At 57.6% G+C, this 15,421-nt stretch overlaps 4 protein-coding genes across 6 annotated transcripts; 2 read left to right on the forward strand and 2 right to left on the reverse strand.

The window, feature by feature from the left end:
* Nucleotides 1-346: 346 nt before the first annotated feature.
* Wdr24 (WD repeat domain 24) lies at nt 347-5,387 on the forward strand. The gene is made up of 9 exons (XM_021221185.1): nt 347-1,378; nt 2,352-2,529; nt 2,650-3,322; nt 3,729-3,847; nt 3,929-4,050; nt 4,122-4,226; nt 4,348-4,688; nt 4,818-5,002; nt 5,079-5,387. Exons 1-9 carry the CDS (start codon nt 898-900, stop codon nt 5,245-5,247), a joined length of 2,373 nt encoding a protein of 790 aa, XP_021076844.1. The 5' UTR covers nt 347-897; the 3' UTR covers nt 5,248-5,387.
* Nucleotides 5,388-5,671: 284 nt separating this feature from the next.
* Nucleotides 5,672-8,520, forward strand: Jmjd8 (jumonji domain containing 8). The gene is made up of 9 exons (XM_021220917.2): nt 5,672-5,827; nt 5,904-6,002; nt 6,154-6,202; nt 6,280-6,376; nt 6,459-6,527; nt 6,616-6,735; nt 6,813-6,880; nt 6,961-7,095; nt 7,175-8,520. The coding sequence occupies exons 1-9, from the start codon at nt 5,709-5,711 to the stop codon at nt 7,253-7,255; spliced, it is 837 nt and encodes a 278-aa protein (XP_021076576.2). The 5' UTR covers nt 5,672-5,708; the 3' UTR covers nt 7,256-8,520.
* Nucleotides 7,299-10,037, reverse strand: Stub1 (STIP1 homology and U-box containing protein 1). Its single transcript, XM_021221309.2, has 7 exons — nt 9,372-10,037; nt 8,723-8,921; nt 8,473-8,638; nt 8,221-8,308; nt 7,978-8,034; nt 7,773-7,889; nt 7,299-7,676 (listed from the first exon to the last, which is right to left on the reverse strand). The coding sequence occupies exons 1-7, from the start codon at nt 9,531-9,533 to the stop codon at nt 7,551-7,553; spliced, it is 915 nt and encodes a 304-aa protein (XP_021076968.1). The 5' UTR covers nt 9,534-10,037; the 3' UTR covers nt 7,299-7,550.
* Nucleotides 10,038-10,744: 707 nt separating this feature from the next.
* Rhbdl1 (rhomboid like 1) lies at nt 10,745-15,332 on the reverse strand. Of its 3 annotated transcripts, none has more exons than XM_029532884.1 (8): nt 13,635-15,332; nt 13,058-13,219; nt 12,618-12,842; nt 12,394-12,542; nt 12,119-12,231; nt 11,926-12,002; nt 11,787-11,847; nt 10,745-11,706 (listed from the first exon to the last, which is right to left on the reverse strand). In XM_029532884.1, the coding sequence occupies exons 1-8, from the start codon at nt 13,839-13,841 to the stop codon at nt 11,435-11,437; spliced, it is 1,266 nt and encodes a 421-aa protein (XP_029388744.1). In that variant the 5' UTR covers nt 13,842-15,332; the 3' UTR covers nt 10,745-11,434. The 3 variants fall into 3 exon arrangements, with proteins under 3 accessions (XP_029388744.1, XP_029388745.1, XP_021077447.2); XM_021221788.2 differs by having other exon boundaries at nt 11,129-11,706; nt 11,926-12,026; XM_029532885.1 differs by lacking the exon at nt 13,058-13,219 and having other exon boundaries at nt 11,926-12,026.
* Between the last annotated feature and the right edge of the window lie 89 nt (nt 15,333-15,421).

Genomic DNA, 15,421 nt, shown 5'->3' on the forward strand with positions numbered 1-15,421 from the left:
AAAAAAAAAAAAGAAAAAGAAAATTATTTCTCCAAGGCCGGGGAAAAGGTACTGGTATTAAGATATTGAGATTAAAATAAACTAGGGTTGGTAACATTAACATAGCCTAGTTGGTAGTGAACTTGTCTCTCAGGCTCGATTTCCAGAACCATAAAACAAAACAAAATAAAACAGAAACCCTAACTAAACGATCAAAAGCGGACATATATAATCAAGTTAAAACCAGGGAGCCGGCTGAGCCCAATTCTGGTCCGTTTGCTCTGCAGAAGCGCTGCCCGCAGACACGGAACCCTTCTGGTGTGGGAGACTAGTTGTCACTCACTTCCGGCGACGTGAGGCTAAGAAAGGACTACTTCCGTTAGTGGGCGGGCAGTAGGCGAGTCTCTTCCGGCACTGTAGCTGAAGCCCACTGTGTGCTTTCGGTAGATGAGTGGCGTGCGACGGGGCAGAGGCTTTCCTAGCATCTGGTTCTGGTCCCTCAGTTGCCGCTGCACGGTGCAACTAGACACCCGCACTTGCTGTAGCCTCTCTTCTGCCTTCCAAGGTCTATGAACTCAGTCCATACCCACCCAGCTTGTCTGCCCTATCCCCTCGGTTGTTCGTTCCTCTTGGAAGCCCCGCAGTCCTCGGAGGCACCCCCCGGCCTCAGGATCTCACTGATGGAGGATTAACAACATAGGATCGGGAGACGTCAGATATGGTGCTGACGAACCTCAGACTAGCTATGGAGCCTTCTGAAGAACTCCAGTGAATTTGAACCTTCCTGAGATAATGATTGGCTGCTGGACCATCTGAGGCCGAGGGTTCGAGAGGACTGAACCTGAACTGTAGGACACCATGGCAGACCTGGTCAGGACACTGCACTGACCTCCTCCTGCCCCTGATACCCGTGCAGACATGGAAAAGATGTCCCGAGTTAGCACAGCCCTGAGCGGCAGTGCTCTGACGGGCCGAACGATGCACTGCCATCTGGATGCGCCAGCTAATGCCATCAGCGTGTGCCGTGACGCCGCCCAGGTTGTCGTGGCAGGCCGAAGCATCTTCAAGATTTATGCCATTGAGGAGGAGCAGTTCGTAGAGAAGCTGAATCTACGTGTGGGTCGGAAGCCCTCGCTCAACCTGAGCTGTGCCGATGTGGTCTGGCACCAGATGGATGAGAATCTGCTGGCCACAGCAGCCACCAATGGTGTGGTGGTTACGTGGAACCTGGGTCGGCCATCCCGCAACAAGCAGGATCAGCTGTTCACAGAACACAAGCGCACGGTGAACAAAGTCTGTTTCCATCCCACTGAGGCCCATGTGCTGCTCAGTGGTTCTCAAGATGGCTTCATGAAGTGCTTTGACCTCCGAAGGAAGGACTCTGTCAGCACCTTCTCTGGTGAGGCCCACAGAGGCAGTTGGGGTACATGTGGATCTCTGTAGGTGTCAGACCTGAGAGGCAGGCTGAAATGTGTGTCCATCAGAGGCCTCAGATGGACCCTCAGGGGTGGAACAGCCCCGAAAGAGTGGTGGAAATGGGGACGGTTGGCCCCCTGAGAAGGCTAAGCCCAACACTGCTGGTGGGGGGGTGAGGCGGGAGGTCAGACCAGTGGGAATTGAGACTGGGTGGTGGGTGTTGCTAGTAGGGAAGACAGAGCCTTCCAACACTGTGAGACTCACTGTGAGTGAGTGGCGGAGCCTGTTTCCCTCCCCTTGTGACTTGAGGACTCAGACCGGGATTCAGAGTGAGGTGGGAAGTACACATGTACACAGGACCCCTTCATGGCAGGCCAAGCTGTCAGCATGCAGCCCTCAGCCCCCTCTCTCTGATCTTTAATGAGACCAATTGAAGCACAGGCAGAGCCTTGGGGCCTTGGAGAATTTGGGGGTTACAACAGATCTTGAGCAGTCTGTGGCAGGGCAAAGCACTGGACACTGGACCTGCAGGCTCCTGGTTTGGCCATCTTTAAAGGTGGGTATGGTCTCTGAGCTCTGAGCTCTTTCGAGGCTTACTAGGCAGCTGGCAGGCATTGAGCAGAGTATGAGGAGCCTCCTCTCCCATTCATTGGGTCTTCCACAAGCCTTGGCCTGGAAGGTATAGACAGCCAACGTGGGTGAGCTCCTGTGCCTCCAATGCTCACACACGGCCTTCTGAGGCAGGTCTACGGGACTCAGTTCCCTGTGCAGAATCCAGGGCACTGGGGCTGGGAGTCTGCACAGAAACTACCTGGCATACTCTGGCCTAGGCAGGTTTTCGTGGTGTTTCTCCAGTCCCGTGTTTCTGGGCTGGGCTATAGGCTGGTGAATGACACGGTTGGAGCCACCCCTGGGGCCAGCCCCTCACTTATGTCTGTACTGCTGCATGCCCACAGGCCAGTCTGAGAGTGTGCGGGATGTGCAGTTCAGTATCCGTGACTACTTTACCTTTGCTTCCACCTTTGAGAACGGCAACGTACAGCTCTGGGACATCCGCCGCCCCGACCGCTGTGAGAGGATGTTCACAGCCCACAATGGGCCCGTCTTCTGCTGTGATTGGCATCCAGAGGACAGGTGTGGTGCAGGGAGAAGATGGGCCTTACTGCTTGAGGCTAAAAGATGCCTTTGGGTGTGGCAGGGTCTCCTTTCCCATGGGAGAGGTCACTGACAGCTTGAGTGGGACCTTCTCCACAGGGGCTGGCTGGCCACGGGTGGACGTGACAAGATGGTAAAGGTCTGGGACATGACCACACATCGTGCCAAGGAGATACACTGTGTGCAGACGATCGCTTCAGTGGCCCGAGTCAAATGGCGGCCTGAATGCCGCCACCATCTGGCCACGTGCTCCATGATGGTGGACCACAACATCTATGTATGGGATGTACGGCGCCCCTTTGTGCCAGCTGCTATGTTTGAAGAGCATCGTGATGTCACAACAGGCATCGCCTGGCGTCATCCACATGACCCCTCTTTCCTGCTCTCCGGCTCCAAGGACAGCACGTTATGCCAGCACCTGTTTCGGGATGCCAGTCAGCCTGTTGAGCGTGCCAACCCTGAGGGTCTCTGTTATGGCCTCTTTGGGGACCTGGCCTTTGCTGTTAAGGAAAGCCTAGTGACTGCTGAATCTGGACGTAAACCCTATGCTGGTGACCGGCGCCACCCCATCTTCTTCAAGCGCAAGTTGGACCCTGCAGAACCTTTTTCTGGCCTCGCTTCCAGTGCCCTGAGCGTCTTTGAGATGGAGTCTGGTGGTGGCAGCATGAGCTGGTTCGTGGATACAGCTGAACGTTATGCTCTGGCTGGCCGGCCGCTAGCTGAGCTCTGTGATCACAATGCAAAAGTGGCTCGGGAGCTTGGCCGCAATCAGGTATGTGAAGCTGGAGACCAGGGTCAGAGACTGCTGTTATAGTTGGGCATCATACCCACAACCACCCTGAACTCAGTCACAGTGGCAGCCTTTGTCACAGTATTTGACAGATCATGGGGACCAGACGAGCCCAAACTCAGGGTGGAGGCCGAGGGAGCCCTGTGCCTACAGCCCGCTCTTCTGCCTTGTTCTTGGTGTTGGAGCTGCCTTCTGCAGGCGCTCTCTCGGCCCCATATCTGTTCCTTTGCTAATCTTAGCACCAGACACCTCCCAGATGTGCTCCTGTAGAGTGGACACTGCTCTCTCTAGGGGCCAGTTTCCTGGGTGGTAGTGGATCAGGCCATGGGTTGGTACATGATTCTGCTCAGGAGATGAAGACCCATAAGTGGTTGGTCCCTCCCCCTAGGTGGCGCAGACATGGACCATGTTACGGATTATCTACTGTAGTCCTGGCTTGGTGTCTTCTGCCAATCTCAACCACAGCGTCGGCAAAGGCAGCTCCTGCGGCCTACCGCTCATGAACAGGTAGATCCTTGGCTACTTCCTGCCCCCTCCCCAGAGTGGACTGCTGGGGCCTGGCCACCCACAAGCCTTCCCTTCCTGTAGCTTTAATCTGAAGGATATGGGCCCAGGGCTGGGCAGTGAGACACGGCTGGATCGCAGCAAAGGGGACACACGGAGTGACGCAGCGCTGCTTGACTCTTCAGCCACACTCGTCACCAATGAGGGTAAGCAGGGATGCTGATGGGAAAGGGCTGGGGTGCCGCTCCCTGAATGACCTCCCTTCCCGGCTGGGCAGATAACGAGGAAACAGAGGGGAGTGATGTGCCTGCTGACTACCTGCTGGGTGACGTAGAAGGAGAGGAGGACGAGCTATACCCACTGGACACAGAGCATGTGCACCGTGAGTACGGGCTGGGTGGGCTGTAGAGGGGTCCGGCCCAGAACATGGCTCTGTGAGGAGCAGGAGCGGAGTGGGGCGGGAAGCCTCTACTCGGGTTCATCTTTCCTCCCCCGCCTCCCAGCCGAGGAGCCTGAATATGTGCTGCCACAGGAGGCCTTCCCACTGCGCCATGAGATTGTGGACACACCATCTGGGCCCGAGCATCTGCAGGACAAGGCAGACTCTCCGCACGTGAGCGGCAGTGAGGCAGACACAGCTTCATTAGCCCCGGTGGATTCCTCCTCCTCCCTCCTCTCCGTCTCGCACGCGCTCTATGACAGCCGCCTGCCGCCCGACTTCTTCAGTGGATTGGTACGGGACATGTTGCGCTTCTACGCTGAGCAGGGCGATGTGCAGATGGCTGTGTCTGTTCTCATCGTGCTGGGTGAGAGAGTGCGAAAGGACATCGACGAGCAGACCCAGGTGTGTGATGGGCGGGGGGTCTCCCCAGACTGGCTGCTTGTTCCCTCATCTGAGCCTGTTTCTTTTCCACTGAACCCCCGACCCCAGTGTCCCTGGAAACACTAACCTGAGCCTGTCCCCTCCCACCAGGAGCACTGGTACACATCCTACATAGATCTGCTGCAGCGCTTCTGCCTCTGGAATGTGTCCAATGAGGTGGTGAAGCTGAGCACCAGCAGGGCAGTTAGCTGCCTCAACCAAGCCTCCACCACTCTGCATGTCAACTGTAGTCACTGCAAGCGGCCCATGAGCAGCCGCGGCTGGGTCTGTGACAGGTGCGATGGCGCAGTTGGGGAGGTTGGAAGGGAGGCAGCCCGGAGCCCCCCAGTTGAACAGCCCTCCCATTCCCAGGTGCCACCGCTGTGCCAGCATGTGTGCTGTCTGCCATCATGTGGTTAAAGGTCTGTTCGTGTGGTGTCAGGGTTGCAGTCATGGTGGCCATCTTCAGCACATCATGAAATGGCTGGAAGGCAGCTCCCACTGCCCTGCAGGCTGCGGCCATCTCTGTGAATACTCCTGACCTGGCCTTCCCTAAGGCTGACTGATGCAGCTTCCTCAGCTCAATCCTGATGTCCACCAGCCTCACAGCCTCTTACCCATCCTGTGTACCAGGATGGAAGGTGGCTGCAACTTTTTAACCTAATAAAAATCCAGCGCTGCTGTTTGGCCATTTGTCACTTTCTTTGCGCCTTGGGTGGGAACTTCCTAGGTGAGAACTTCCTAGCAGGAGGGAACTTCCGGTAGGGGCGCTGTAGCCATGGTAACGCACTGTAATTGATGGCTGCTCGGAACAATTTTCACTCCGCCTTGAGGAAATGATTAAATAGGGATGTTTTGTGGATGTGTGTGTGAGTACACTGCGTGTGTATGAAGAAGGAGGAGACTCCCAGGGCTGGCTGGCTGCAGCTTGCAGGTAACTACAGCAGTCTGGACAGTAATCCAATGGCTTGTGGTTACGCAAGTGTCGACGGAATTCCCAGCATGCTGCGCGCCTGCACCCGTGTGTTCATGGCGGCGGCTGGACGGCTCAGTCTGCTTTTGCTCTTTGCACTATGGATGATGGTGACTGTGGTTCTGCCTGGCTCTGGCGAAGGGGGATGGTGAGCCAAAGGAAATGGGTGGCGGGAGGGAGCCTGAACTTAAAGCTTTGGCTGGCCTGACCTGTTGTCCCTGCAGGAAACATAATGGGCTGGGGATTGCAGCAGCAGTAACGGAAGAGGAGCGTTGCACAGTGGAGCGTCGGACACACCTCACGTACTCCGAATTCATGCAGTAGTATGTGTGCCTGCCCCAAGTCTCAGCATGATCCTAGGCATACTCCCAAGCATGGTCGTTGGCTGCGGAGGTCATACCCTCACTGCCTGGTGTGTAGGAGAGGCCCCTGCAGAGCTCAACCTCCAAGCAACATTCTCCCCTTTCCCCACAGCTATGCCTTCCTCAAGCCCGTCATCTTGCAAGGACTCACGGACAACTCGGTGAGTATTCGTACCTTGTGGGCAACTGCTCCTGTTTGGCCAAGTGCTCAGTTATTTTCTCCTCCCCCCATCCCCAGAGGTTCCGGGCCCTGTGTTCCCGGGAAAATCTGCTAGCCTCGTTCGGGGACAACATTGTTCGCTTGAGTACAGCCAACACCTATTCCTACCAGAAAGGTGAGCTACACACCCTGCAAGGTTTGCCTTCGTATCTCAAAGGCAGGACTGACCAGTCCCGACTGGCTCCCCCTTCTTGTAGTGGACCTGCCCTTCCAGGAATATGTGGAACGGCTGCTGCACCCCCAGGATCCTGCATCCCTAGGCAATGGTGAGCCAGACCCAGGCAGCAGTGGGAGTTGGGCACTTGAGAGCCCACTGTTGCCAGTACTCCTGCCTGTCGCCCTTTCTACTGGCAGACACCCTGTACTTTTTTGGAGACAACAACTTCACTGAGTGGGCACCCCTCTTCCAGCACTACTCTCCGCCTCCATTCCGTCTCCTGGGAACCACCCCTGCTTACAGCTTTGGAATCGCAGGTAGGTGCTACTTCAAAACAAACTTGGAGGAGCCCATGTATATTTTGTTCATCAGCTATTCATAATGGACCCCACAGGAGCTGGATCTGGGGTACCCTTCCACTGGCATGGACCTGGTTTCTCAGAGGTTATCTATGGGCGGAAGGTCAGTACAAGCGGGGAGTGGGGTGTGAATCTGGTGTCTGTAGTCCATAGCACAGGGTGACCTTACACTCCTGCCTCCAGCGCTGGTTCCTCTACCCTCCTGAGAAGACACCCGAGTTTCACCCGAACAAGACCACATTGGCCTGGCTCCTGGAAATATACCCATCTCTAGCGCCGTCAGCCCGGCCTCTGGAGTGCACCATCCAGGCGGGCGAAGTCAGTAGCTGGGAGGTGGGGATTGGGCTAACCCAAAGAGCCATGAATCAAACTTTTTTTTTGTCCTCCTTTCTCCCAGGTACTGTATTTTCCTGATCGGTGGTGGCATGCCACACTCAATCTGGACACCAGTGTCTTCATCTCTACCTTCCTTGGCTAGCCAGACAGGCAACTGGCAAGGCCACTGCACCAGCACATGCCAATGTAGTGCTCACAGACTTTATTACAGGACAGTGGCAGCAGCAGCAACCTCAGCCCACCCTCCCCCACTCTCCAGCCCAGAAGGGGGACAAGGGAGGCTCACGGCCCAGCAAGGGGGATGCTGAGAAGGGGAGCAGTTCAGAACCCATCAGCAGGACCAATGGGGGCAGGCCCAGGGACACACACTATACAGGGACTGGAGCTTCGGTCTCCAGACCCCCCCTGGGCCAGGGGGCCAGGCAGGACATGGGGCCTCAGTAGTCCTCTACCCAGCCGTTCTCAGAGATAAAAGCATCAATGACTTCCTTCATGGCCAAGTTGGGGATGAGCTGTTCCTGGGTCAGAGGGCTCCGGGTCACAGGGTCAAAGTGGCCCACACGCTGCAACAACAGAGTCAAGAGTGTTCAATGGCCTGAGTATACCCTGGTCCCAGTACCAGGACCCTCCATGGCCCAGTCTCCATAGGCCCTCCTTACCTGCAGGTGCTCCTCAATGTCCTTGCGGTCATAGGTGATACCACTGGGTGTAATGCAGGGTTCCCGCATCAGCTCAAAGCTAATCTTGCCACACAGGTAGTCGGGGATATCCCGCTTCTGTAGCACAAGGGGGAACTGTCTGGAACTGGAGGGGGGGGGGAGGCCACCATACCAGCAGCAGCCCACGAGCTTCCGGGGCCCTCACCTTTCTTTTCTCGTCCACCTGAGAGAAGAGCTCATCCATATCTGCCATGTATTTATCCTGCAGAGTTGAGTGCCATGTGTGGGCAACTCCTATCTCTTCCTCCACACAGACACACACACTCTGTCCACCAGGGCACTCATGTCATGCATGGGCCAACAGATCCACCAAAGGCTGGGGCACTTTTCATGCCACACACAAACACACACACACAATGACCCACATGTGGACTAGGGGCACCCTCACGTGCTTGGCCTCAATGCAGGCCTGCTGGGCCCGGATGTGGCCGTCATCCTCATGACCCTCGTGGTTCCGCTGACACTCCTCCAGTTCCCTGAGGGTTAACCAGATGCTGGTTGGTGATGGCCCTGACCAGGAAATCACAGAGCCCGCCCCATCTCAGGCCTCTTTCCTCCTGGGCTTCCCATGTACCGGTTGCTGTCCTTCAATAAAAACACTTGTGTTGGTGACTCAGTGTCTGTTGGGGGAGGGACCCACCTCTCTCGCTCAGCAGCAATGAGCCTGGTGAGATATGAATGCAGCTCACTCTCCTGGTGGATGCGCCGCTCCTCAATACTGTTCCAGCGCTTCTTCTTAGCAATGCGAAGAGCACTAGGAATATCATCCCCAAAGTTGAGTCGCTGCTCCTTGGCCAAACTATAGGCTGGGGGAGTGGACACTTTTGGTTACACTTGTCAACAATCCTGGACCCCCTAGGTGCCCACAACCTGGCATCTTGTCAGCCCACCTCGCTGCAGATTGGCAATGGCCTCATCATAACTCTCCATCTCCAGCTGGCACTGCCCCAGAAAGAAGTGCGCCTTCACAGACTGCCCGTCCAGCTCCAGGGCTCGCCGGCAGTCAGCAAGTGCCTGTTCAGGCTGCTGCATCTTCAGATAGCACAGGGCCCGGTTGGTGTAGTACACTGCCACAAGTGGGTTCCGGGTCTGGGGACCAAGACCAGGCGACAAAAAGTGTAGGCTCAGTTGATCCCCTCTCTTCTAGCAAGCTGAAAGCCAATGACCTGGCCAATGCTCCAGCTTTAGGGGCCCATGGCTGGAATAGAGGAACTGGAGATTTCCGAATTATGAAGAGCTCTGGATTCTGGCCATGCTTTCTTGCCTCCAACTGCTTTTGAGAAAAATCCCAGAACCCCTCTACAAGCTTTGGGCTTGGGAGTCTCAAGGGGCAAGGGCTCCTGGTGTCATCCTTAGCCTTATTTAATCAAGCATCCCGCCCGCCAGTCCCCAGTCAATCAGCCCTAGACTCGGGAACAGCAATCCGGGCACCAGGAGAGCGAACGAGCCATCGAGTCCTGCCTGCCAGAAATCCTGTCCGGGATCACAGAACTGGGAGGCACTTCGGGCCCCGCCCCCGCCCCCGCCCCCCGCACTCACGATGGCGCGGCCGTAGCAGGCCGCCGCCTCCGGGTACTTGCGGCCCACGAAGAGCCGGTTTCCCTGCTCCTTGAGCTCTTGCGCACTCGGGCTCTTATCAGGGCTGCCGCCGCCACCAGTGCCCAGCCGCGCGCCGCCCTCCTTTTCCTCCTTGCCCTTCATGGCGCCGCGCGGCACGGCTTGGGCTCCGCGCCCGGCCACCTAGCTCTCGCAGCCCGCGCAGCGATCAGCTCCGCCCGGTCGGCGATCCGCCACCGGAACTTCCGGTGTGGGGCGGAGCTGGCCTGGGGACACGTGAGCAAAGGCGGAGCCTCGTGGATTGAGCCCGTTCGCTTAGCTCCGAGAAGCTTCCGCCGCGCTCTCTACAGGCCCCGCCCTACAGTAGCCAGGACCTACCCCACTCAGACCAAGGCTCCGCCCATCGGCGCTCAGGCCCCGCCCTCAGGCCCACGCCGGGCGAGCGTGGCAGCGGTCATTGAGAAGTGGCGCTCCGAGGGCCGGTCACTAGGCCCGGGTCCTAGCGCACCGCCAGGGCACACACGGGCTCACGCGACAGCCTGGGAACGTCTGGACCGCCGGTAGGACGGCGGAATTGAGGGTAGAAGAGAGGCCCGCAGGTCAGACCGCTCTCGAGGGGCTTCCTCGGGAATCGGGAGGAGCTGCCTGCTGCCACTGATGGCTGAGAAACAAGCACGTGACACGCTGACACCAAAGGCCCTTCTGCGGTTGCTATAGAAGTAGCTGCGGGTTCGAGGCTGGACTCTTGCCCTTCTCGCGGTCACGGGGAGGAGCTTCTTCAAGGGCGGAGCCGGCAGGTTTCCTTGGAGAGCCCCTGCACCAAGTCCCTGTGACCCCATGGTCTGTCGATGAGGCGTTTCTAGCCGCTGCTGCATCAGCTGTTGGTCGCTAACACCCCCAACCCCGGACTTGGAGAAGCAGAACTCGGCTTTCTGCCGATCTGGGCGCCGCAGTCAAACTTCGCTGCGCGGTTTCTGCCACTGCCTCGAGTGAGTAGGTAGCATCTTTGCCCAAGTTGGGTGGGGGCTCTAGGAGCTCAAAACACGCTGTCCCCAGAACCTCCTCGTCACTCTTTGCAGTGGGCCTGGAGGTAGAGGGGTTTCTGGGGTTGCAGCTTTCATATACGGAGAGGCGGTGGCTACAGTTCCTAGCTTGCTAACTAACCCTCCAGTACACACTCAAGCACTACTTGCTGCTTCTAGCCCAGGTGCAAGAGCGCACTGCCTTTCAGAGCGGGGCCCGAGAGGTCATCCAGGGCCCCATCATGGTTCTGGTGGTTAGTAACTTGACCCCAGAACCCTTGTGGCCCTCACTAGTGAATGTCTTAGAGTTTTGGACTCTTCATCTTGTGCAAACTTGGGCTATGGGCATATGTATGCCCAGACCTGCTGCCTGACCTTCACCCCGACGGGGCCTCCCACAAGGACCCGCCAAGAATTACAGGACCCAGGCCAAGTGAACTGTTGTGGGCTTGCGTTTGGAAGGGAGGATGGAAGAACAGGAGATTGGAAGCTCTTGGAGCACAATAAACGATTGCTGAACTTGGACTGACCTGGAAGTCCACAGTCTCTTCCCAGGGGCCCCACCTCTTGTGGGTTCCAGCCATGACCAGGAGTAAAGCCACCACGTCAAGTCAGGGGAGAGAGGGAGTGAGCACAGACCGTCCTGGAGGGGAGGTGTCTCATACAGCTTTGGTGAGGGGGCAGACAAGCCTGCAGAGCACCAGGGCAGCTACCAGGTGCTGTGTAAAATATTTATTCATTCTCCAAAAAGGCTCAGACTGCAAGTCCTGGGGTCAGTGGGGAGGGAAGGGATCCCCTCTAGGGCCACATTCAAGGTCCTCCACCCAGCCCTGGCCTAGTAGCGCCCCTCCCCCTGGAAAGGCCTAGGAAGGGCTGCAGTAAGACTTGGCTTCAGCTGGGGGTGGGGAATCAAAGGGCCCCCCTGCCCCTGTGGGGAAAAGCAGCCAAGAGGTCCATTCATAGAGGGCAGACATGCAGGCCCACCTGGTGCCTGGCTCTAGCCATATGGCCCTAGGGAGCAGGTCAAGGTGGAGGGGGGATATCGGCACCCAGCAGGTCATAGGCAAAGACGTTCCAGAAGATGGCGAAAAGCAGGAAGGTGCCATAGGCAAGTAGCACCACCCACCAGCCGCACTGGTCCCTCAGGCGCTCCTCATAGCTCCGAAGGATGGTAAGGCCCATGCTTACACCTACCACTGCACCAGCCAGGTGTGCCATGAAGCTGGGCTGTGGGCCTGAGGCAGGCAGTGGTGGGGAGAAGCGTAGCCACACAGCCCGGCCCACTTCGGAACTCACTGCAGAGGGAGCAACAGGTGGGAGGGGCCCTGTCTGCAGGTAGAGGGCCTCCCAGCGCCCCACCTGCCCCGCTACTCACTGCACACCAGAGCCAGCACCATCCTCAGCAGCTTGTATGGACACCGCATCCCAGCCCAGTTCTGATGGGGCAGGCAGACAGGCTGTGAAGCATGTTCAGTGGGCCCCTTCCCACCTCCCCAGAAAGGCAGTCCCATTACCATGACAACATTGGCCAGGTGTGCTGAGCACAGGGCATAGACCCCTCCAGAGCCCCCTACCACGGGGGCACGCATATCTGTGATAGAGACAGTCAGGGAGCCTGTGGGCAAAGGGAGAGGTGAGGGCACAGCTGGCCCTCCCCTCAACAGGTGAGGTAGGTAGGGGACCCACCCACCTACGTGCCAGTCTCACCTGCCAGCACGCCCGCCAGGTAGAGCAGGCTGATGCGAAGCACGCCATGTACCATCTCCAGGGGCACGCCGATCATCAGCTGCAGGAGGGCATTGAACCCTAGCTGCTCCAGCCTGGCCACAGAGGAGCATGGCAGAGGTGGTCAGATGGGTACCCTGCCTACTCCAGACCACCTCAGGCAGTGTAAGCTGGCTGGGAGATGAGCCTTCCGAGTCAGTGGGCAGGTGCTGGGGGTAGGAGTGGCGAAGAGGCTCTGGAAGGCAGAGCTCACTTACCCGACATGCATGAACATGTAGGTGAGGAAGCGCCATGCCCGAGCACGGTGTCCTGGGTGATACACCAGAGGGCTCTTCATGTATTCAGGGTGGTAGGTCTGGAGCACCCACTTGTTGAGACGTGCCCCGTAGCACAGGAACACGATGATCTGGGGACACTAGTGTTAGGGCTGGTCAAGACTAGGGACTCAGGAGGCCCCGGGGCAACGTGTAGGCAGGCCCACCTGGGCAAGGGTGACCGAGGCCATGAACACAGGGGGTGGGCAGGTGCGGTGCCTGTAGAAGTACCAGCGGCGGTCCACCTCGCAGGGCAGGATCTCATAGGCCACATAGCGCACAAACCGCTTATAGACACTCAGGCCTGGCTCGTCTAGCAGTCCGTCCCGGGGCAGTGCCCGCTGTCCGTTAGCAATGGCTCTCTTGAAGCTGCTGGAGCGCTTGCTGCTGATCTGAAGGGCAGGAACCTTAGTGTGGGTGACGGTATTGTTCCTGTGGAACCCTACCCTACTTGGCTGTGTGGCTGCTAACGGTCTAAGGGTCTTCCACACTGCCCAGGTCTGTAAGCCCTACCCAGTAAGAAGCTGTGCCCACCCAGCTTTGGTCAGGGTGCTGCGCTTGACCAGGCCTGGGCCCTCCCCTGCTGCCCGCACACCATGGCACTGACCAGGTCCACCAGCTCCTGGTAGCAGACCTGGCCCCGCTCGTTGCTCTGAGCCAGAGCCACCAACATGTCCAACTTGGTGGGGTCCAGGGGCAGCTCATGGCTGTGTACCAGACCAGCGAAGGAGTCCGCACCGATGAAGCCTGTGTTCTCAGGATCCAGCTGCTGTGGTGGGGGAGTAGAGGGTGGGCCAACTCCCAGCCACAGGGCTGAGCCAGGCTGGCTAGGAAGGCTGGACCTTTGGGCCAGTCAGTGCCTGTTTGCTAGAACCAGCTTGTTCTCAGGCCCTGGCAGGGCAAGGTGCCTGGTTTGGCTGCTCTACCACTTCATATTCGCCCTACCAGTCCTAGAAAGGGGAAGGACCTAGGTCCAAGGACCACCACCCTCCATCCCCAGCTTTCCGTGGAAACCCGATGAAGCCAGACCTTTCTTGGGGTTGGGAGTCTCAGAGACCAAGGTCGTGCAGGGAGGGGGATTTGGGAGGCGGCTGCCTGGGCCTTCTGCGAGCATGGTCCCTCCCCCGAACCCCTCACCGGCTGGAAGGGCGCCAAGGCAGTGCCAGCTCCCACCCACCACGCACCTGCTCCTGAATGAGCTGCAGCAGCGAGCTCCTGTCCATAGAGCCGGGCCGAGGGCCGGGGTCGGCCGAGGCCGGGAGGGGCTGCTCTGCGGACCGCTCCGCTCCGCCCCGGCCGGCCCGCTCCGCCTGCTCTGCTCTGCGTTCCCCGAGCTCAGACAGCGTCACCGAGATGCCAGCCCAGCGCGCACACAGCCAGAGTACGCGCATATCCTGCACGCGCACGCGCGGCCCCAACTCGACGCACAGCCTGGGTAGAACCGTCCCCCACCGAACAGCTCGACCCAGAACCACTGCCTGCGTATGGCTCTTGCACTACGTGCTGCAGAAGCTTCTCCCAGAAGGCCATAGCTGGCAGCCTGCAGCACCCACTATCCCTCTTAGGCAGCCTGTGTTTTATTACCTTCCTAAGGGTGCTTGCTTTCTACTAAAACTAGGTCTGTGACCCATCCCAGAACGTCAAGGTCCGTTTGCTCCCCACCACACGTTCTCCTGAGCTGGAGCTGCTGTCAGTAGACACACTTGTCCTTATTTGCACTGTTCCAGCAAGGGAGCCCCAGGTTCCCTACTCATGGCCAAGGCTGGGAGCTCTAACCAAACATCCCTGAATTGGATTTTAGATAGCAGGGCCTCCAGTGCAGAAACACCAGTCAAGAAGGCACAGGGGATAGCCACCTGAAGGTAGGACTGACTGCAGCTTGGATAAGGGAGGGGGTGTGCTCCTGAGGTCAGTGAAGGTGACAGACCAATAGGGTGTGTGTGTGTGTGTAACCATGGCAACCCCTCTAAGTATCATTCAAAACAGAATCTGCTACCACAAAGACACGATGGCAGTTATTCTTGCCCGATGGGCCTCTATAGGGAACACACCTGCCTACAATAAGCAGCCTGCCTAGCAGCTCAGGGGACTGCAGGCCAGTAGGGTGGGACTGGAGCAGGAGGCAGAGGCCTCCTTTTTCAGGGAGCCCCGTTCCATGGGCATTCTGGGGCAGAGAGAACCCACCTGACCCAACCCAAGTGATTTGTTGAGTGTGTGGATTCCTGTTTGGGTGTCTTTGGTGGTAGGAGGTCATGTTACAAGAACAGCTCCGAGCCCAGCAGTCCATCCTTCCCTCAGCTTCTGCCCAAGCTGAGATCTATGGCTGTCCCTTGCTTGTAACAGCCAGGCTACACATAAAGCCCAGGTTCTCAGCAGAGCCAGGCAGGCTGCCTGGGCTGTGTAGAGTGTGGGACAATGAAGAGCCAACAGCAGAAGCAATGTTCCCAGGCAAGCAGCAGACATGCACTGGGAGCCCTCTCTCACACACACCCCCCGCCATGACACGGATGGATGCTGGCATTACTGGACAGCAGACCCCTTAGCTGGACTTTCCACGGCCATTAATCAGCATGACTAGTGAGACCTCAGAATGGGAACCAGGGCACAGGGGAGACAGAAGGGTCAGGTGGCATTTCCAACTCACACAAAAACAGTAGTTACATTTAGATTGAAGAAAAGCCATTTTTATGGGGCTGGGGAGGGCTTGGTGGTTCAGAGCACTTGCTGCTTCTGCAGGGGACCTGGGTTTGTTTCCAACACCCACGTGATGGCTCACAATCATCAGTTAACTCCAGTTCCAGGGAACTCTGACATACTCATTTGGCTTCTGTCGGCACCAGGCACACACACACACAGGGCACTTACATATATGCAGGCAAAACACTCAAACTCATAAAAATAAGCATATTTTTTAAAGAAAGAAGGAGAGAGAGAGAGAGAGAGAGAGAGAGAGAGAGAGAGAGAGAGAGAG

This window comes from Mus pahari, chromosome 21 (assembly GCF_900095145.1).
Source record: "Mus pahari chromosome 21, PAHARI_EIJ_v1.1, whole genome shotgun sequence".
Taxonomy (NCBI): domain Eukaryota; kingdom Metazoa; phylum Chordata; class Mammalia; order Rodentia; family Muridae; genus Mus; species Mus pahari.